This window comes from Vanacampus margaritifer, chromosome 7 (genome assembly GCF_051991255.1).
Source record: "Vanacampus margaritifer isolate UIUO_Vmar chromosome 7, RoL_Vmar_1.0, whole genome shotgun sequence".
In the NCBI taxonomy this organism is placed as follows: Eukaryota; Metazoa; Chordata; class Actinopteri; order Syngnathiformes; family Syngnathidae; genus Vanacampus; species Vanacampus margaritifer.
In genome coordinates this window covers 12,620,395-12,642,178 of record NC_135438.1, presented here as the reverse complement: position 1 = coordinate 12,642,178, position 21,784 = coordinate 12,620,395, and the positions used below count along the sequence as shown (strand labels likewise).

At 40.9% G+C, this 21,784-nt stretch overlaps 1 protein-coding gene across 3 annotated transcripts in view; it reads right to left on the bottom strand.

Annotated features, from left to right (window-relative positions):
• The window catches only part of apbb2b (amyloid beta (A4) precursor protein-binding, family B, member 2b), a 52,107-nt gene extending 30,526 nt beyond the window's left edge, over positions 1-21,581 (bottom strand). For all 3 annotated transcript variants that reach the window (XM_077570716.1, XM_077570718.1, XM_077570717.1), the window contains exons 1-4: positions 21,467-21,581; positions 6,219-6,322; positions 3,829-3,896; positions 109-1,093 (exon numbers count right to left, since the gene is read on the bottom strand). In XM_077570716.1, the coding sequence (XP_077426842.1) occupies positions 109-1,075 (967 nt within the window). In that variant the 5' untranslated portion in view covers positions 1,076-1,093; positions 3,829-3,896; positions 6,219-6,322; positions 21,467-21,581. The remainder of the gene's footprint in view (positions 1-108; positions 1,094-3,828; positions 3,897-6,218; positions 6,323-21,466) is intronic.
• Between the last annotated feature and the right edge of the window lie 203 nt (positions 21,582-21,784).

Below are 21,784 nucleotides of genomic sequence, written 5' to 3'. Positions count from 1 at the left end.
ATGTGCACTAATAAAGTCACCATAAATGGATGAAGGGCCAAAGAAGAAGAATCCAAAGCATACCTACAAAGACACACAAGTAAATCTAAAACAAAAAGGTGTGTGTACCTGTCTCCTCAGGGGAGTTGCTCTCCTGGGACAAAGTGGTCCAACTCAACTCCTCATCGCTCGGGTTCAAATTCTGGATACGGTTCAGAGCGCAGTCCGTCTTTGCACCGGTCCTTCTGTCTTTCTTAGTCTCTGGAGAGGACGAGGAAGAGGAGGAGCAGGAGGCCACCGAGAGTAAAGGTGTGTCCTCTGGGCTGGCTTGTCTAGGTGGGAACGGTGGAGGGGGCACAGGGGAGTCCTTCAAGCGGAGGTCTGAGATGATCTCCAAAGTAGATGAAGTATTCACTGGAGACTCGCTTTTAATAAACAATAATGGTTTCTTCTCATCATCTTGATGCTCCTCCGCCGCCTCATCGTCCTCAGCCTTCATCAAGGACTTTAGCTCCTTCTCGGACAGGATGCTGATGTCGTCCCTTTGCTCCGCCTCAGTGTTCAATTCATAAACGTTATCTCCTGAGTTGCCGTTGAGTTTGAGATCAACGGCCAAGTTGACGTTGCAGCCGCCCTCTGATTCTGACCTTTGGTCCGACTCAGGGTCAATGTTACCGTTTGGGTGCAACTCGGCAAGATCCTCCATGTGACATTCAAGCTCCTCAGATGTGTTAACACTCAGATCATCCGTTATGATTTCTGAGTTACACTCAAGGTCTGTCGTATTTTTATTGTGATCCTGTCCAGCTTTACGGAGCTGGTTGACCCCGTTCTTGGCCAGTTTGGGATTGTTGGGGGTCAGCAGTTGTGAAGGCGATGAAGAGGGTGATGATGAAGGTGGCAGCGCCTCCCCGAGGCCCATGGCAGTCTGGATATTTGTGAGCGCGTACTTTTTGCGACACTTGGGCGGTGTGGATGAGCCCTGTTTGATGACGTCACTGCTGAGGAGCTGATTGTGGGAGGAGCGCAGGCTGAGTGAAGTTGGAGGCTTGGCAGAGGGGCCATTGCGATTGGTCACGTCTACTGACATCATCATGGCAGTCAGATAGATCCACTGAAAGAGAAAAGAACGTCAAAAGTGAATGCACTAAAAGAAACCTCCGCCAAGGCTGAAACATTTGCTACTTGTAAAACGTTGCTTTGCACTGGAAGCTTTTATAGTTACTCCCTTGATTCGGGATAGATCGTTACCTTTATTCATTCATTAACATCCATACAGTACAAAAAATAACTAATGAGTCTCACCCAGATACTTGAGTTTGAATTGGGATTTTCCTAATTAAATTGCAAACAAAGTCCGATCTGGAATTTTAGTTATGCCAATGAATCTACCCCAGCATAAATTTAGCAACTTTTGTTCAAATCAAGATCAATTTCTTTTTTATGTTCACTTCAAATTCAAACCCACGCCATGACCAAGTCTCCTTATGGGAGCGCACAGCGCTACCAGTGAGCTAAAATTCTGGCCTGCCGACACGGCTCAGCACTTTATTTGAACGTTCAGGAAGTGATGTACTGTACGTAAAAAGATGACATACTTTTTTCTTTAAAAAACAAAAAAATCTATATATAACAACAATAATACGCACACGCAAAACCTGCTTTTTCCCCCCCTAGACACTTCACGATCGACTTGGGAGTAGAGCGCAGTCAGTCAAATTCAACACATGCTGTTTGGTACTTTGAAAAGATTGAAAACTGGACATTTTCATGACATTTTCCATAGACGGCCGGAAAGTATGTAAAAAAAGTGGACATGTCCAACCAAGCAAAAGAGGACATTTGGCCACCCTAGTGTATATTCGGCATAAAAACGACAAAGGTCATTTAGCAGCGGTGGGAAACATCTTCAATTTTTGACTTCCCCCAGATGCTCAATGTAAACGTCAACTTCAGAACGCCTCATCTCGTATATAGAAAAACTGAATGTGTGTATTCTTGTAATCTAGTTTCCATGCAATGTATTCAACACAAATATACAGCAGACAGAGTGTGAATTGTGTTTCCCGTTGAAGGGATTTTAAGGAGTATAAAAAACTGGAGAGAGAAAAAAATGGGTACTCGAAGACCCTCTCATTTTCATCAAAACTAGATCTCTATGCATAAAGGCTTCTTGTAAGTAGAAGATTACCTAATTATTAAAACAATCCAGGTTAATATATTGTATCAAAAACTCTAGGCACGAAGTTGCACACTAACTAATAAATAAACTCAATGGAAACATAAACTCCTTTGGCAGAGGTAATAAATCCACCGGGTACTGCGGGGAATAGTGTAGAAATCTCTTGCACTAGGTGTTGCCGATCAAATTTAAGGGGTCGCCAAGTTCGTAAACCTGCTGGGACGAGTAATGTGCACCAGTAGGTGTTTTAAAACCCATAAATAGTTGAGACTGCAACAAAATAAGCAGTGTTTGGAGTAATGCACCACAAAGGTAACATCATTACATAAATACAGCATGTCTTTTGTAAAAACTTCAAAGCAATGCAGACGTAGTAAAACACATACAGTTCAAAAGCAGCAATATGAGGTCTGTCAATGTTCCAGACCAGAACTGGTGCCACACAAAATCAATTTTAAATACAAGCTAATAGTTTTCTTCTTCAAAGTAATCCTGAAGGATTCTTCTGGGATTCTCTGCAGCTCCGTCTAACAGCCAACATGATGTCACCCAGGACTTCAAAAGGGGTCCTCCTGATGACTTCCTTGAGGTTTCAAAAGATGGAAAAAAATCACACGGAGCCTGTTCGGGTAAGGACAAAGGGTTGCTCCAGCATGGTTAAGGTCTTCTTGGGCAGGAACTGTCGGATGCTTAGTCAGAGCATTGCAAGCAGGCTTGTTATCATGGTGAAGCATCCACAAATTGTCCTGCTCATGTCTTTGGACTTGTGACTGGACAGAGACAATGCTGCAGGATTTATTTGTAGACTTGTAGTTTTTAGTTGGGGTTAAAACAGCGCTTGTCAATTTGTTGTTACCTCCCCAGGAAGAAGAAAATAATTTGTACCCACATAAATACTATAATATAATTTGTCTATCAAATTGTTCTAAGTACATCTCTGCAGAGGAGCTAATGCTCCTTGCGTACTTTCTGGCAATGAGTGCGCCACTGCCAACTTCTGTAGTGGATGTGCAATTACATGGGGGGGTAAAAAAAAATCTTTTGTGGCACCTCGTTACACAAATTACTTTCATATGTAATGCATCACACAATGAAAGGAACATGAAAAATAAAACAGTTTACTCCCAATATTCATGTTTTTCATGGCGCAATGCATACTTAAACGGCCCATGATTGCTTTGTTCCATTCTCATGTGATATTCATGTTATTCTGTGCTGATAAAACTTCGCAGAATTGTGTGCAGTACTTCCACAAACTTTGCAGTGAGCTAAATAATTAACTACAGATTTATTAGATGAAAGCAACCGAGAAATTTCTTATTATGTTTCCGCCGACACTGCATTAAAAATGTTGAGATTTATTTGCCGCAGATTAAGCAGTTAATAGTGCCGAACCGAATTGCTCACCTGTCCATCGTGACAAATTATTGTTTTTTTCCCCCTTTTTAAAATCATTGGCTCTTTTTGTTTCAGTAACTACTGATGTACTTTTACCCTACAGCCTAGAGCTGAATCATTATCTGTATATTTAAACATTCAGCAGTGGGGGGTGCGAGCCTGGAGGTTTTCATTTCATTTAAATCCCTAACACAAACACAGCATGTGTGAAAAACCATGTGTGCCAGTATGCGTCTGTGTGTGCGTGTGGGTGTGCACGTCTTGTGTACCTGACAGGAGGTCAGTCATAGAGCAGGCGCTGGTCACGGTTCAGGGTTCAGCACACTCAGCTGCACATCTGAACACCACCGAGGGGGAAAAAGCAAAGAAGGAATGATCAGGAGAAGAATGTGAAGAATCTTCTTAAGTCTCAGTGTTGCCCTCAGAGACCAAATTCATCTATGCGAAACCTCAGCGACAGCTGGTTTCTATGGAGAAGGCACAGCAGCTCTTAATAGCACATCTAAAAATGTAGAGGATGAAGTACCAATCAATCCAAGGTGACCTCTTTGCATCGTTGTTCTGCATATTGTGCGCCGCAACGATTTCTCCCTGCCAATCGCAATAAAGCAAAACTTTGCATCGTGTTACAAAATAAAAGTGGAGGCTGGTAAGCAGACAATTCATAATGTAAAAAAATTTATTTAGCAATCTTTCTAGTTAGGAGATTTTTACCATTGCGTGGTGTAATGGTCATTTAAGCCACTGCGGTAAATACAAATCAATACCTATAAATGTGTTTTTGTAGGCATGTTGAGTGAGATTAGTTAATTTGTTATTATTAGTAACTATTGACCATATGTTGGCTAAGGGAGGAGGTAGGGGACCTGAAGATTAGCTTTAATAGTGCTATTAATCACTCAGACACATGCAGACACAAGTGGACTCCACACTTAACAATGCATAGCAAGACACGGTTGGATAAAAAAAAAAAAAGCTACCTGGAAATCTCCGAAGCCCCCAAATCTTCACGCTAACAACCTCCTCTTTCAGTCCTTTCCCCACAATTTTGTATGTGTATTTGCATGTGCATATCTCTGGCATGAATTTAAAATTTCCTTGCAGAAAGTAATAAAAAGACTTCTTGAGGAAAATGACGTCTTACGAGCAATGGAATGAAATTATTTTCTGGCATGTCTGAAGACAATCTCCGCAGAGGGTACAGCGATTAATCACCTTCAATATCAAGACTCTTTTCATTCAGATTTCACTGAGAAGTGAATGCCTTTTGAATATCCAATATATAACTTACTTCATGTTATTAGATGTATTAGTTTTATTCACTGCAATGACCATATATAACTAGGATGGCTAAGAGGAGTAAGTAGAGTATTGACCTCCACCAAGGATAAAGTGTTAATGAAAGAATAAAAATAATTGAACATTGTTTTTCAGTTTGCTCATCTGCTGCTTTGGGGTTCATGGGGGATGATGAACTGAAAGGGTGGTGCAATTATGATTCTGTTACGCTACATTGACTCAGAATTAATACTTTCTAGTATCTATACCGTAATCTTAAACCCAAATTGATTGCCTTATTCATTCTCTCTTTATGCACCGTCCCAAGTTTTCTGTTAAGCATTTTTGTGTAAGCCTCCTGCTAAGCAGAAACTGTCTTAAAAAGACTGCTATGAAAAAAAGGTCATTAAACTAAAAGCTAGAGATGGCCTACATTTATAATAAAGAAGCAAAACTAAGATTAGCATGTGTGTTTATTTTTGTCTTCAACATGAAGCAATAGGGACAAATCTTGACACAATCAGGAGCCGTTTACGTCATCCATAGTGTCAGATTGGAAGCTGGGTAGTAGAAATTTAACCAGGTAGTACCTGGATAAGGCAATAAAAAAAATTTTTATTGAGAAGACTGGAGCCATGTCGAGTTGCGCTAACAATCAATGGCAATAACAGAAAAGGCAACCATTCGAATTGCAGTACAAACTACAGTAGTATCATCAAAATATAACCTTGAAGCTGCTGAACTGCATTGCTCACCTTGAATATACTATTATTTAGCCAAACCACAGGGCTGCAGTTTGTCTGTTGTGGTGTACTTCATATTTATTTTTTCTCAGTAAGTAACATATATAAACGTTGTCTTTTAAATATTGCCATGGTCCCATGAACTTATTTAAACATTTTTTTTATGTTTTCTTTTATGCTAGAACATACAGAAGGCTTTGATGCAGCCTCTGACCTGAAGAGAACGCTTGAAGCAATGGTAGTTATTCAAAATAAAACAAAAACAAAAACGGCCAGCAGGTGGCAGCAGAGTATAAGAGATCAACCATGTTGCGAAAAAGCTCTTCGCTCGTGCTTTAAACATATTTGTGAATAATGATGAAACTTAGCTATATTCTAATGCTAATTGCTGCAAAACGAAAACAGATTTTTTTCCTGATGAAAGAAGAGACTCTAATCTTTCTTTTGGTAGGTTCCATGTTTTAATAGCAATAGAATACAATATTCTGTGGGTCTTGCAAAATCTGTCAAAATCCAGTAAAACAGCCTGGAGCGAAGTGGGTTGCTTCAGGGAAAATGGCTGGGAGTGAATGAGTTAATAGTGCCCAAGTAAATGTTCTACTATTTGTGAAAAACATTACAACAGTTGCTCTACTTACCAGCGGCCGAGCATTATGCGAAATATAGATGGAGCACGTCCATGCCGGTAGTCTGCGTTTCTCTCTTCATCCAATCACGAGGGCCTAAGCGAGGCAGTGGCGTCCTGAGGGAGGGACAAACATAAAAAACGGGATTTATGAGCAAGCGAGAAAGAAGTAGGAGGGAGGTGACTGAAAAGGAGAAGCAAAAAGGACCGCAGGACACCGGAGGGACAAATAAAGATACATTAATTATTCACAGCCACGATCAAACATTAATATGTGTGTGTTTGCGTGCGGCTGTGTGAAGAGAAAACAAGGCTCGTTTATGTATAAAGCTCAGAGTGTCTTTCTTTGCTGCAGAGCCTTCACTGACTGGAACTATCATAAACTTGATGTCACGGGAGGATTGTGAACGCACCCCCTCCCACCACCACCACCTCTCCACCGCAATGCTTCCTAACAATCAACACTGCATAGTGCAGACTATACTTAAACACATTTCTAACACCAAACTACTGTTTAGTTGGACTGTAAAAATATCCACATGAGAAGCTAGGGTTGATATAAAAAGTAATGGAAACTAAAAGAAAAATAATAATAACTGTACAGAAAGGAAACATTTAAATCTTTGACCGCACCTAAAAGTTATGTGGTATCGCAGCAAACAAAAAACTACAAATGTTTACTTGTATAATGTTTAGTTACTGCTTACATATTTTGCCAACCTATTATGTATATGTTTAGCCTCAACAACAAAACAAGATGCAGATTCGCAGCTTAAGAGACAGACATCTTTTTTTTCCCCTGCACTCAGTTTTTAAAAATCTCTATTGCACGATCACAGAGTTCAGTTTGTTCTTTTAAAATATCATCAGCTGATCTAAGGATGAGGATAAATGCTCTGTTTGATCAAAATCTGAAACTAGTTATAGGCATTATTCATTCATTACACAATAAGAATCCGGTCGATTGCGTAAAATGATGATTAAATGCCTGTAGAACTGCACTGCTTTGTTGCAACCAGCAGATGTGCTCTTGATGCAGTCTCTAGTTTGCTGTCTGAAGAAGCCCAACATGACGTCAGCGATGAGAAATTGAGCTACAATCACAGTGCTGTGGCACAGCTCACCTTACATTCATATCTAAGGGCAATCTAGAATCTTCAAATAACCCAACAAGCATGCTTTTAGAATGTGGGGGGAAGCCAGAGCTCCCAGAGGAAATCCATAAAAGCACAGGGAGAACAAGCAAACTCCACATGTGAGGGACAGAGGCGAGATTTAAACCCAGAATTGCATAACCGCCTAGTGGTAGGTTTACCACTATGCCACATACTGCCATATTTTACCATACCATTAAAAATAATACCTACTTGCTTTGCTTGTTAATTGCCCCATAGTCAGTCAAGGAAATTGCTAGATACTGCACATCTATACTCAGTAGTACTCGTGAAAATGTTCGATACTAAACACTGATGGACAAAGAAACGAGCACAAGCAGTGGGCATTCAACAAACTGCACGTTTTGCACTGTTCTACTTTTTTTTTTTATACTCCATTTTCCTTCAGTATGATATTCATTGAGCATATGCAAGAAAAAAAAATTGGGCTGGATGTCATTCCAGTATAATAGAGTGTCGTGGAATACATTTTTGCTTTTGTTTTTCACATCAAGCCACAGGCAGAAACCGCTTCCCAGCTGCAAATTCCAATGCAGCAGTTTCAAATTACACAGATGTGGCCATTAAAAAGGACTTACAAAGATTGAATGATGAATCACGGGTTACGTAACATTTTCACACACAAATAACTGGACCGTGTTTACTACTATAGCAATGGACTCTTGTCAGTCATTGGTATTTGAGGCTATTTGATCATTGAGTGTGGGTGTCAACACTTTCTACTGGCACAACAGACGTGGAACATCTGTTTTTTCAGTGTTCACGCAAGTGAAAATTAAACTGTCAATAAAATGATGCAACATGTACTTTAATGTTTAGCTGGTACTTTAATGTATTTTTAACTATTTAACTTCAAGTAGCAAAAGCTCAAGCCTGAAAGTTATGTTCACTCATGGTCAAATCATTAGGTACATCTGCACGTTATGGATTTTGATAAGATCCATCATTGTAAGAACTCTTACTGGATCGCATAAGACTGCAGCTGTACCTTAGCCAATTAGTGTAGCGCACAAGGGAAACGTTGGAATATTGTCAATCAAAACAAAGATGCATTCTGGGACTGAAATTACAAGGCACGTGTGGTCCCTTGAATCCTGCTGCAACAAGTCTGCATACCATAAGTGTGTGAGAACATACAGTAAGGTTTATAGGGACGTCTACTGAACAAAAAGCATTAAACATTTCCAAACATACATTTCTCCCGACCCGAGGTTACAGCTCTGATGTGACGCTCCAACCCTTTATACAAATAAACACAACTGGAGGCAGCCACATGCTTCCTGTAGCGAGAAACTAACAGGAAGGAATCAAAACAGTGCAAACTTGGGAGACTTTTAGAAACAAACTTCAACAGTGAGCACTTACATGGATCTGCCAAAACGCCTAAGATTAACTAATCTTTTAGTTTCACAAGAAAAAGTAGAGATGATCTCTGAACAGTTTAAATGTGTTTGATTGAAAAATAATAGTGCTGGCCAACACTACCTCAAAGCATATTTAAGCACACATTTTTATATATCAGCTGGATGTAGTGAGCACTGCCCACACTTTGCCCTAATTACAACAGGCATTAAAAAAATTATTCAAACCACCCATGAGGCCAATCTTCACCTAAATTTGAATGAATTAATTTTTCTGCTCAGTTTCATGTAATAGGCTAACGTGCAGAGAACGTGGTTACCTAACGAGTTATCACTTATTCATCGTTATAAACTTTCCGGTCTATAAAGACAACAAACGGATGGATTCAAGTGTATTCAAATATCAGTGAAATGCTTAGTTGGTGCAAATTAATCGTGATTGAATGACACAGGACGCATGTCAATATACTCAACATGCCAGTTCACAGTTTAAAAAGCTGCATTTTAAAAGGGAAGTCAACCCCGCCCCCCCCAAAAATTATTGACAGTAAATAATATGTTCTATGCAGCCCCTCCAGTCTAAATATGGTATTCTGGTTAATATTGTGTTAGTGGAATATGAGTTAAGCAGCAAATTCCAGCAGTTTTTTATCAATAACATAGGGCGGCCATTTTGCCACTTGCTGTCGAGTGAAAATGACATCACAGTTGCTCAGGTCTCAGGTCACAACCAATTACAGCTCAGCTTCAGAAAACAGGTGAGCTTTGATTGGTCATTGCCTGAGCAACTGTGAGGTCAATCTCAGTCAACAGCATGTGGCAAAATGGCTGCCCCTGAGATGGATAAGATAAGATGGATTTTGATTCATAGCTCATTCCACAAATGTAATATTAATCAGAATGTCATTTTTATACTCGTGAGGTCAGATACATATTATTGTCAAGAAAAGTTTAAGGTTGACTTCCCCTTTAATATACAATACGGGCATGCAGACATTTAAACTGATATATTTATATGACTAATTGGAGGCTTTTGCTGCTAAGCATAAAAGACACTCAAGTTCAACCAATGACAGTAAACACTTTCAATTTAAAGTTAAAGGTTTGTACTTTGTGGTGAAAGTCCAAATCCGGAGCTCTGGGGAAGTGAAGTAAAACCAACTACTAAAGACTTACAGATTCCTCTATTTTTTCCATCATGACTGCAGCTTGTATTAAAAAAACAGACCAAAATGAAAAATCCAAAAAGAAGTTTCCACAAGTGGGTGGAGCGATAGTGGTTCATTAGCAGAACAGCATTTATGCTCTAAAACTGTAGGGTTGAGTCCCCTTCGTAGTTGTCTCTGCTGTGGATTAAGGGGTCTTGTTGTAATTACAGGGCCCCGCTGTGGGCATAGAACCACTGGCACTCAAACACAAACAAGTGTTGCAAATATGAGGGTGCCGCGTAAGCACACGCACAGACACTTGCAAACACACTTACAAACAGTTAAAAGCTCAGACAGTCACATGGGGGAGGGGTGGTAATCAGATCCAGGTTGTGTCAAGCAAAATCTAACTTGTGACCCATGCGCCAAGCCTGCAAGTGTCTGCTGTTGTTTGTGCGTGTGCAAATGTCACTAGTTAGTTGGGGGGTCCAGGCATGAATGAAGGGAACAGCTGCCACATGAACAACGCCCCCCACCCCTGTTTCATTTTACATGTGTGCAGTGTAGCCACTGACGTTAACCAGACGGCGGACTGAGCTTTTAAATCCAAAGAGCTTGTGGATTCCTGCCAGCAGTTTGATCGGCCTCTCATCCATCCTTCCTTCCTGCCCTTCCCTCTCAAGGTTTCTCGTCATTCCAGTTCTCCCGCTGATCCCAACAGAATATAAACTCTTCCCTTTGTCTACAACACAATTGCTTTCCTTTCTCATTAAAAGTGAAGGTCTGTAAACTCTCATAAAACCACCCATTTCTTTCTACAACCCTAATTTACAGCCTCGCTGCTGCCAGTCTCGCCCCGCAAGTCGTGACAAAGCCCATCTGGTACCAAAAAGATGGACAAGAAAGCATAACTGAGCAGGAAGCGGGCCAGGACATAAACGTCCAGACTGACAAATTTCTGTGCGCAGGCATGGCACGCAGCTTAGAAAAATGCAGCAGGCTGTTTTTCTATCTTTTGAGTTAGGATGTTAACGTGTAAAGGCAGTTACACAACAGCAGGCAACATTCCCAGATCACTCTTGGCTTTGTATTCATTGGCTAAAGCGAAGGCCGGGTCCTCCACATTTAGATGGACGCCACGTTCTCTACAAGATGGGGAAATAAAGCTAAGATTAAAAAAAAAAAACATTCTTGCTGCCATTATTTCTTTATATAAATGTATATGACAGATAAGATGAAACGAAAGGAATGTACACTTCGATAGAGAAGAATTGTTGAAAGCGCTGTTTTCTGACTGGTTTACTGTTTTGACATGTCACATACTCTACATGCCTACATTTAACACTTAACACGCATTTATATTCCGTCCTCTTTTACAGACTTTGATTTGTCACTTATGCAGCCACCAATTATTATGTGGAGTGAGCAGCCCGACGAGCAAGAGCGGCTAGCAAGAACCGGAGCGGCTAGCGGGAGAAGCTAGCAAAAGCTAGCGTGAGCAATGCAGAGGGAACCAAGAGGCGGGAGCCTGACTTGCAGGCTCCAGCTTTGGAAGTTAAGCGGCGGTCGATCATTGGGTCCGAAACTAGCTGCAACCACTACCAGAGGCTAACTACGTTTGTGAAGTTCTTCTCCTTTCGGGTATCTGTAGCGGAAAGATGGTGGCGAAACATGTCGCGCGGCGCAACCTATGTAATAATATTAGCGATTTCTAGACCTATGATTACAAAAAAATGGACGTTGACGTCACAGAACAATTTTTTGCATATTATTGAAATTAATAATGGATTTTTAAAACAAATTAATTACTTCACCACTAGATGGCGCTAAATACACACTTTCCTTTTCAACACTTTAAAATAATACACAAATAAACTTAATGTGTGAAAATGTTAGTGTCAGTGATAAACACTCATTTGGATACAACTACTGACAGAAAACACATATTGGGAGCCATTTTGCTAAAAAATTATAATATTCATTAAGTAGGGGCAATGGAATTTCACATATCAAAAACAGGACCGCGTTGGGAATGGGAATAGCTACCCTTTTACAAAAAAAAATGTTGCCGAAGCACTGACAATACAACAAAGCAACTACTTGTACACAACAAATGTGTGTGCATGCGTGTGTATCCTTGTAGTTTCAATCGCAGGAAATAATAAGAGACAAAATGGCACTCTGACTAAAACTGAAGCCTAAACAAGCAATTTTGTCTAACTATAAACACCACACATGCACACATGTTCAGAATATTGCCTTGGCTATACACTATACACAAAATTTAATAACTTGTATAATCAACCTACAAAGTAACACCCAAGGACTTTGTTTGCATGAATGTACCGTTGTGTGTGTGCACTGTATATATTACACTTCCACTGGTGTGGTTTTTCTGTGGGCGGGAAGGCTGGCGAGAAAATGACCACAAAGAAAAAGAAAAGCAGGAATTTTCAGGGCGCGCCAAAGAATCCTAGGCATGCCTTTTTTTTGGATGACTGGGGGCATGAAAATAATTGTTTAACATACGGTACAGGCCTGGGAATTAGTGGTGAGGCTGACCATTTGTGATGTGCATGATGATGTGTCACTGTGGATCGTATTGCAATCTCAACACTTCCCTGACTATGACACAGGAAGTTGTTGAGCTACTTTAAAGGGAGACCCTGATAAGTTCTTCAATAAACATCGTGGCTTAAAAGAACACACATTCCCAGACTTGATGTGGAGGAGACATTTGTGCCAAGACACTCTTCTGCATTTGGGACCTTCAGGAGCAAGTGAGAAGGGGTTTGACTTTGAGTACGCTTTAACCCCTTCCTGGGTTCCCAGACAACCCCCTTACCCTTTCCAGGCCTCTTCCCCGGCTTTACCCAGCCTCTCTTTCCGGAGGGTGGAGGAGCAGAGGAAAAAGTACACCATGAACACATTGAGACCAAGCTAAACATTCTACTAGAAAGGAGGTCCCCCCGACTATTTTGTGAATCTCTGCATTCAAAAAAAGAGGAGAAACAGAATGAGAGCAAAAAGTTAATGGAAGAAGCCACAGTTTAGGACAGAGGTGGGCATCGAGGGCCGCAGTCCTGCAGGTTTTACGTGTTGCCCTTCTCCAACACAGCTGATATATGATCAGCTCATCAGCAAGCTCTACATAAGCCTGATAACAATCCTGTTGATTGGAATCAGCTTGTGTTGGAAGTGAGAAACCTACAAAACCTGCAGGACTCCGGCCCTCGAGGACCGAGATTGCCCACCTCTGGTTTAGGGTCATCACCACATGCACAGAAGTATCTCTAACCTTTGGGGTAAAAATAAATCGATATCCACCCAAAAACAGGGCTTTATTTAATACAGCGTCTGTAGATACAAGAACACATTTGTCGGGTGTCAAGGGCATTTTGGCCAAACCTGAAAAAGCAACATCGCTGATTGACTTTTTTGTACATTTGTTCCTAGATGTATGTTTAAAATGAGTGCTCCTCTAGTAGCTCGTCGCAAAAGTCACGCTTCTATTGGTCATTACATGAAATGACATCAGCGCGGATTAAGGTTATAAGACCATTAGACATGTTGTTTATTAGAAAATGTTCATACAGTACAGTATTTGAAACTCAAAACTGTTCCTCTAACTTTGTAAACACGGAAAATTTATTTTTAGGTGTAAGTCGCAAGACCATCAGGTGGCAGTAGTTTACCGTCAGAAACTACCAATTGTTATTTTTATCCATAAATAAGGCAACCATACTGCTTTTTTTTGGCCAGACATTTTCCCAAAGTTCAACATGTAGAGCCAACATTGGAATTGACAAACACAAACATGGGGAACAAACTGCTAAGACAAGGACCACAGACTCTGCCCAATGTACAAACTTGAAAATACTTCGCCAAACAGACGTGAATAAAAGTGAGCTCCTATAATTTGACAAAAATGTACTTTCTTGTTACAGCAAAAATTATGATTCTTTATGTTCTTATCTTTAGGCATGTTATTCTAGTGCTCCATGTACAGTGGTTAATAATAATAAAAAAGTCCACAGACACCTGTTTCATTTGGCAGCTTTTTGTGATATAAACAAAGAGACCAACATTTATCATTTGATACTTCCATTAGTGTGACAAATAAATAAATAAATAAATAAAATAAACATTTTGATATGTGGTTGCAGAAGTGTGCACAACCTCTAATAACTGAAGATAAACAGCCCCAAAGCTTGATGCTACCACCACTATTTCATTCTAGATAAAATGCTCTTTTGGTGATGATCAGTCGTTGTGCTACCACCAAACACATAGTTTGGCACCATGGCCAAAAAGTTCTAATTTGGTTTCAAAATATTGTAAAAACACACTTAAAATCTCCCAAATGTTTGAAGGAAAGTGTGTTATTATGCAATCACATTATCTCCTTTATCTATTTTTAAGCTCCGCTCTCAAAAAACATATTTCCTTTTATTGAGTCGGTCATGTGTTAGGTCACATTAATGGTAGATTAAGTTACTAAATTATCTTGGTCTAGTTGTTTTTTTTAATTAATTAAAAACCTGACATTTAAACAGTGGTGTGTAGACTTTTTATATCCATCCACTCTGTGGAAAAGAAGAACCTTCGTTGTAAAAAAGAAAATCTCACGGTCAGTTCGCCAAACATGTACATGAATACAAGAGCAGGCGAGGGAGGAAGCAGGGCAAAGAATAGTCATATCCTATATATAGTTGAAATGTGACAGGATGTCCGAGGGGAGAAGGAAGTCTGGGCATGAACAACACACATCGGTGTGTGTGTGTGTGTGTGTGTGTGTGTGCGTTTATTTATGCATCCCCAATGTTGCCTTGCTTCAACATTTCACCAGAAAGTGTGAAATGTCACAAAGCTTTATCGTTACCGCAAACGAGTCCAATGTGATCGGCTGTAGCATTGAAACAACCGTGAACTAAAGGCGAAGGAGGCCCTGATATTAGAGGCTATCAAAATGGGTACTAGAGTAAAATCGAGACGTGAGGAGGGAAGAAAGTAGATCAGAGCGCTAGGGTGACTCATCAGAAAAGGAATGTCCTGTCGTTGCCAGAGGAGCCACAGACACCGCTGCAATGGTCATCCCCCCCTCCCCCCTCCAGTCCCCCAGCTCTTGTTTTTCATTTTTCCACCACTGTCTTCTTTTTGTCCTATCACTGCTAGCAAAGCGTTCCTCAAAACTCTTTTTCCATGCCCTGCCAGTGGAAAATCCAAATCCAAATGCTGATACAGTCGCTAAGATGACTAAATGAGGGTTTATGACTAATTATGAGAATTGAGTTTAGACCTCCGTCACGGCTGACCAACTTCTACTTAGATCATGACCAGTTTGTACAGTCACAGATGCATACCTCCAAGGGGAAAGGGCCACCGTTTGACAAAGTTTCATGGCAATCAGATGACTAGATCTCGAGTCATCGGGACAACAAACAAACTGATGAAACAGTCTGCTTGTCTACTTACAGTACTTGAACCATGACAGGATATGACAACTCAACAAACGAATGTGGTGAGAAACCCAAATGACCACGATCATTTCTCAATCCCATTGTGTTGATTCACCCAACAAGAATGCGATCTCAATGAGGATTTAGGTCTTCTCTGCTACAACTTGGATTTAGAAACTCTTTCTCCCATAGTAAATAATTGAAATACAAAACAAACCATAGTCAAACTGTCTCCGGCATAAAACCTTTATTAACTATAGGTAATATTTTAACATTCTTAACTGTTCACTTATTAAGTTAATGGAAATTAATTAAGTTCACCTCTCAATGTTAAGACATACAAACAATTCAAACTAAGGACGGTCTTAAAGGAATAACAGATGTTTTGAGGACTCCCTTACAATAATGCCTTTTTGAGGGGGGAAAATAGTAACTTCTCAGCATATGTTATAGTTTTTTAACGCATTTACGTAATAACACATTCAAAACAAATGACTAGTTAATCCTTTGATGATTTGGAATTTGAACTCAGGTTTTTTGAATGACATTGTGTACTTCCTTAAGGGCATTCAAATTTTCTTTGGTATTGGTCTTTCATCGCATTCACCTCGTGATGGCACAGCATCGGGAGCAACTGGGAGAGTTCAGTATTTTGCACAAGGACACTTCGACGTGGTCACAAGGGCCAGAGATCAAACCCACAACCTCCAGGTTGGGAGACGACCACTCCACCACTGTGGCATGCCGCCCTCAATAACACTGTGTTGCCTCTATGTACTGTTAGATTAGATACCTGCATTACACAAGTGGAAACACAAGCCAGATTTTGGTTTATCCTTCCAAACCTAAAATAGTTCTACTTTGCAGAGTTGGTGCAACTGTGTGACATTGAGTGGTTTAAATGATCAGGCTGACTTAATCATTTTGCGAATGCTTCGATCCCACAAGTCGATGCAGGGCTTACCAAAGCAACATCCAAGCAGCAACAAAAGATGCCAGGAGGCCAAAATGCCATGCGCTAATCTATACAGTAAATAGCCTCCTGCATGCTTTCTAATTAGCAGGGTACTGAAAATCACTTGGCAAGGTCTACTTCCACAGTCCTGCTGATTCTGTATGCATTAGAGGTGCCCATTAATAGCTGAACATTTGCCAGTCAGCTTAAATGTTCCTGGAGATCACAGCCAGGAGGGAGGAGGAGGAGCTTCATGTTGAAGAAACCCAACAACATGCAGCAGAGTGCCAATTTGCAGACAAACCCGAGGCCTTTACACATTCGCTCATCACTTTCCAGCTTTCATGTGGTGGGAAAGGGATGGTTAGAGAGAGCAAGGTCACACAGAAGAAATGTGCGGGGGGGAACATGCACCAGAACTAGGAGTGTTGCGGTGCGTAAAATAAAATTCCATACAATTAAACAAATTTTTCAACAATTGATTATTATGGCCATCACAAATACAATGATTAACAAAAGAACAGAAAAAAGTAATCTTCCTGTCCTTAAGCCTGGTTGTTGCAGTCTTTGCTCCAAAATTCTTAATTTTTACTCCTTGCCATTGCTTATTTTTGATGGTAACACACAAAAAGTCAGAGAGAGAACACACCGATGAGCTGAAGTCACATAATAGTACTGGACGCTGGTGACATCATGCACAATTATGGTTTACGGCATTCGATGAGGTTCTATTACATGTTCAGGTCCATAAATATTGGGACACTGGCACAATTCTCATCATTTTGGGTCTAAACACCACCACAGTGGATTTAAATTGAAACAAGCCAGATGTTATTTAACGGCAGCCTTTCGACTTTAATTTGCAAGTATTTACATCCAATCAGGTGAACAGAGTAGGAATTACAAAAGCTTGCATATGTGCCAACTTTTTAAAGGATATAAGGTAATTGGACAATTGGCTGTTCAGCTGTTCCATGGCCAGGTGTGTGTTATTCCCTCATAATCCCATTTACAAAGAATAGACAAAAGTTCTAGAAATTTCAATATGAGAGCTTTCACCACAAGTGAAAGAATGCACAATTAGGCTGAAAACTCGAAATAAACTCATCAGAGTGTTCATCAATCAATGTGTTTAATCATATGCAAAAACATTAGATATGGACAAATTAACTGTTTGAAACATTCTTAAAAAGAAAGAATGCAACGGTGAGTTCAGCAACACTAAAAGACCTGGTAGATCAAAAAAAACAATGGTGGAAGATGACTGGAAAAAAAAACCCCTAGTGAAGTAAAACCACTTCACAACAGTTGGCCAGATCAAGACCACTTTCCAGGAGGTACATTGTACGGCATGCGTGTCAAAGACAACAATCTAGAGAATTCAGAGAGGGTTCATCACAAAAAGTCAACAAATATTGAGCCTCAAAAACAGGAAGGACATATTTGAGTTTGCCAAACAACATCTGAAGAAAAGTCTTTAATATTCTGGAACAACATCCTACAGCCAGATGAGACAAAGATCAACTTGAGTCATGGCGTGGGCATGTCGGGCTGACAATCAAACGGCTTCCTTTGTATTTATTGATGATGAAAAACAGCAGGATGATTTCTGGAGTGTTTTGGGCAATATTATCTGCTCATGTTAAGACAAATGTTGCAGAACTCGATGGACGGTGCGTTAAAGCGCAGATGGACAATAACCTGAAGCATATTACAAAAGCGGGTTGGATGCTACTATGTGTGAGTATTATATTGTCTGTCAAGATAGTGGACACATTAATTTGCTGTTTGTAGTTTGTTGTACAGCAGTTTTAGTCCGACTTCAGTAAAACGTGTACTTTATCACTCAGTACTTATTTTGGGGTTTCAGGACCACATTCAACGATAGCTTTGTGATTTTGCATGGCTTCTCCGGTAATTACTTCTCGCCCTCCTTTTGTGATAACCATACTTGGAGCTTAATCGCAGGCATGGAGCTGATGATTACTGACTTTTAGAGGGGAGGCTATGCATAATGTTTAGCCACACTAGCTTGCCAAAACATGGCAACTGCCCATAAGAAAATACGGACAAATTGGAGGAACCCTTGACATCTCTTTAGGCATATATACAGCTGTGTATATGGTATATAAAGCTGAAAGTCTGCAGTTAAAGCATCATTTGTTTTATTACCAATCCCTTGTGGTGGTGTTTAAGCCAAAAAGATTAGAATTGTCTTGATGTCCCCACTATTTAGGGACCTGATTACACGCTAAACTACAGCATATTCAAATGTCAAATTCCCATTGTGGATTTATAAAAAAATAAAAAGATTATACAACAACAGTTATTAAACATGATCTAATGACATTTCCTGTCGACAACAGGAAGGCACCCGACCGACAAAATGCACCGATTAGGAGCATGTGGATGAAAGCTGCCAGAATGGACAAGACTATTAGGCAGATGGAAGCAGAAAATGGTCCCCCCCTGTCATTTAGTGTCCCACCCTGCAGGATGAAGGGGGGCCTCTGTGCTCCTTCTCTGTTCAAACACACCTCACGGGTGTCTGCTCCCTGCAACAACAATGCAGACACATATATACTATGCGGCCTGGCTAACAGTGGCTACTGGCTAACACAATAAGCCTATTGAGAGTCAATGAAACACACTGCACCAACAAACTGCAATGTGGTCATTTTGCCAAGATGACAACCTGCAACAAATCTACTCTTTTGCTGTCTTTTAATTCATCATTCATCTGTCCTGTCTGGTCGGGGTCTTCACACACACTCATGTGCACATGCTACACATCTACACACTTGTTTGGTCAAGGGCGGACAAGCTGTATTGTTTCGCAAGGGAAGCAGGGCAGCGATAACAGATCGCCCTGTTTTTTATCTGATTGCTCTTACACACATGCAAAAACACACATGCAAAGTTGCAAACACACACTCCTTTCTCATCAGCTGCTTTGCACAAGCTTAACCACACACACACACACACACACACACACACACACGGTTGCACTCATTTAAAGTATGGCCGACATAATTACATCCAAACTGCAGGAGCAGTAACATCCACATGCTTTGGGATTCACACGGTGGCAGCTGGCATGAGATAATCTGCTATTTTTGTGTGCAATGGTCGACAGTGTAGGTCTGTCAGTTAAAGTGTTAGTCGCATTAAACAGATGCACTTTTATCCGAGCTACAGTGCAGCAGTGCTTGGCACAAAAGGTGGCCTGTAAATGCAAGAGGCACTTTTCCCCCCCAGTCAGCCACTCTTGATTGTAGACATGCTACAAAGTGAGCGTGTATGTATTTTATGATAATGTTAAAATAAAAGAACAAGGGAGAAGGATGGAATATGACTGTGTATGTGTGTGTGTGTGTGGGGGGGGGGGGGGGGGGTAGTATGCGAGGATGACACTGCACCATTTTATCTACAGTGACATCTACACATTAAAGAGACATATCGGATCTGCTGAAGGAAAGCATGCATGTTTTCACTGAAAATGTATAAATGACTGCTGGATGCAAACTAGACGACAAGACTGAGGTCGCAAGGAAGGAACGGAAATGAAAAACCTCAGTGGAACTCTCCCAAAAAATAAAAGCAAGACGTGTCTTTTGGCAATTTTTGTTATTGTCAACAATGTCCGCGTCTTTTTCCTGTGTCAACTGGAGTGGCAATCCTTATGGCCCATGGACCATATACAGTATGGCACTCCGAGAGCCTTTTAACTGGCCCACTTTGCAACTCCAAAAACTTCAGGAGGAAAGTGTTAGAGAGGAAAAAAATTATTAATCCACAAATGCTCTTATCGTAATAACAATTTGTTTGCTCAAGATATAGAAGTCAGGATTCAACTTGGGACTGATTCTAAGCCTTTCCAACTCTACAACTAATGGAAATAATCTATCCCTCAATTTCTCAATTATAATACAAACAGGGATGTCAGTGGCTCCATGTGTGGACAAAAACAAAGACGCATAATATGTATTCTCTCAAGGGTCAATCTAGCCGGAGATAGGCTGGGAACAATTATTGCTGGCATTGCTCAGTCCAGCCAGCACCGTGCACCAATATAAGAGCCTGAAGTCTGAACACAACAATGTGAGCAAAGTCAAGAAGAATGTCACACTTTGTGTGTTTGTTTCACAAAGACCTTGTTTGCCCTGAAACGAGAGACGTACGTTGAGACACTCTCTGGATGACAGCCACAAGATGATGGTGTTGAAATGTTAGCGTGTAATGTATTGTTTTGAATACAACATGGTTGCGGGTGTGCTGGAGCCCACCCCGGCTGATTTTGGGATGTGAGGCAGGGTACACCAGACAAACAATCATCCATGCTTATATTCAAACCTACGGACAATTTAGAGTCCTCAATTAAGCTACATGCATGTTTTGGAATGTGAGAGGAAACTGGGTCCGGAGTTCCTGGAGGTAACTCAACACTGGTAGGCCAGAGCCCAGATTAGAACCCACGACCTCTGCACTGAGAGGTGGATGTTCATTTTTAATGAATAAATTGAGTTGTATTTGCTGTGAATTTGCATTACACATTGAAATGAACTAAACTTAAACAACTATCTGAAACTGGCATGATGATTATTCTAACAGCCTCAAAAAAATATCCCAAACTAATGTCACATGCTTACAAAGGATTAAGTCACGTCGCTTCGTTTATTTTTGGCCTCAATAGACTAGATTGAGCAAACGAAATAAACATATAGGCGTACTGTACTCATTGGGTTTTCATTCGCGTAATCTGTAAACTTCAACTCATGGCTAGCTTCACCCGCTAGTTGATTATGATGTGCAACGTAAATGCTTAAAGCTTGCTTCCCAAATATACTGGTCATTTAAGCACCCTTTGCGTGAACACAACGGAAGAGCTCATATCCATCGCTTGTTTTCAAGGGGAAAATTCAATCACAATGTGACAAGTGGACAAAACCCACGATTGTGGTCCGTGAACGCCCCATCCGAGGCGCCAGCTTCCCGACTCTCGGCCGCGAACCGTCCGTCCGTCCGCAGCACGGCCGGCCACAATCGGCGCAAAGGCGAGTAACCCAGTACCCCTCGCTTCTCCGCCTTACAGAGCCAAATGTATCCAAAAGAGAAGAGAACGACACCGGTCGACCGCTGTAAAAGTGTCAATTCCTCACTCACCTCCTTTCCGGTGCGTTTACGTCGTACTCGCTGCTCTCTCTCCCACTCCTGCTCTCTTCTCCTCTGATTCCTCTCCGCGTCTTGCTCTTTCCCTCCAGCCCACCCAGATGCCGCTCTTCCCAGTCAGAGGGAACCCGGGGACGCTGCTCCGGAAGCAAAAACAGCAAAGGCTCCTCCCCATTCTCTAGAACTGCCCCCCCTCCTAAAAAAAAAAGTCTCCACAACCCTGTTCAAATGCCCCCCAATTAAAAACACACAAAATCATTTCCAAACTTCTTTAACCATTATTGCGAATAAAATAAATCAATACTCAAATAG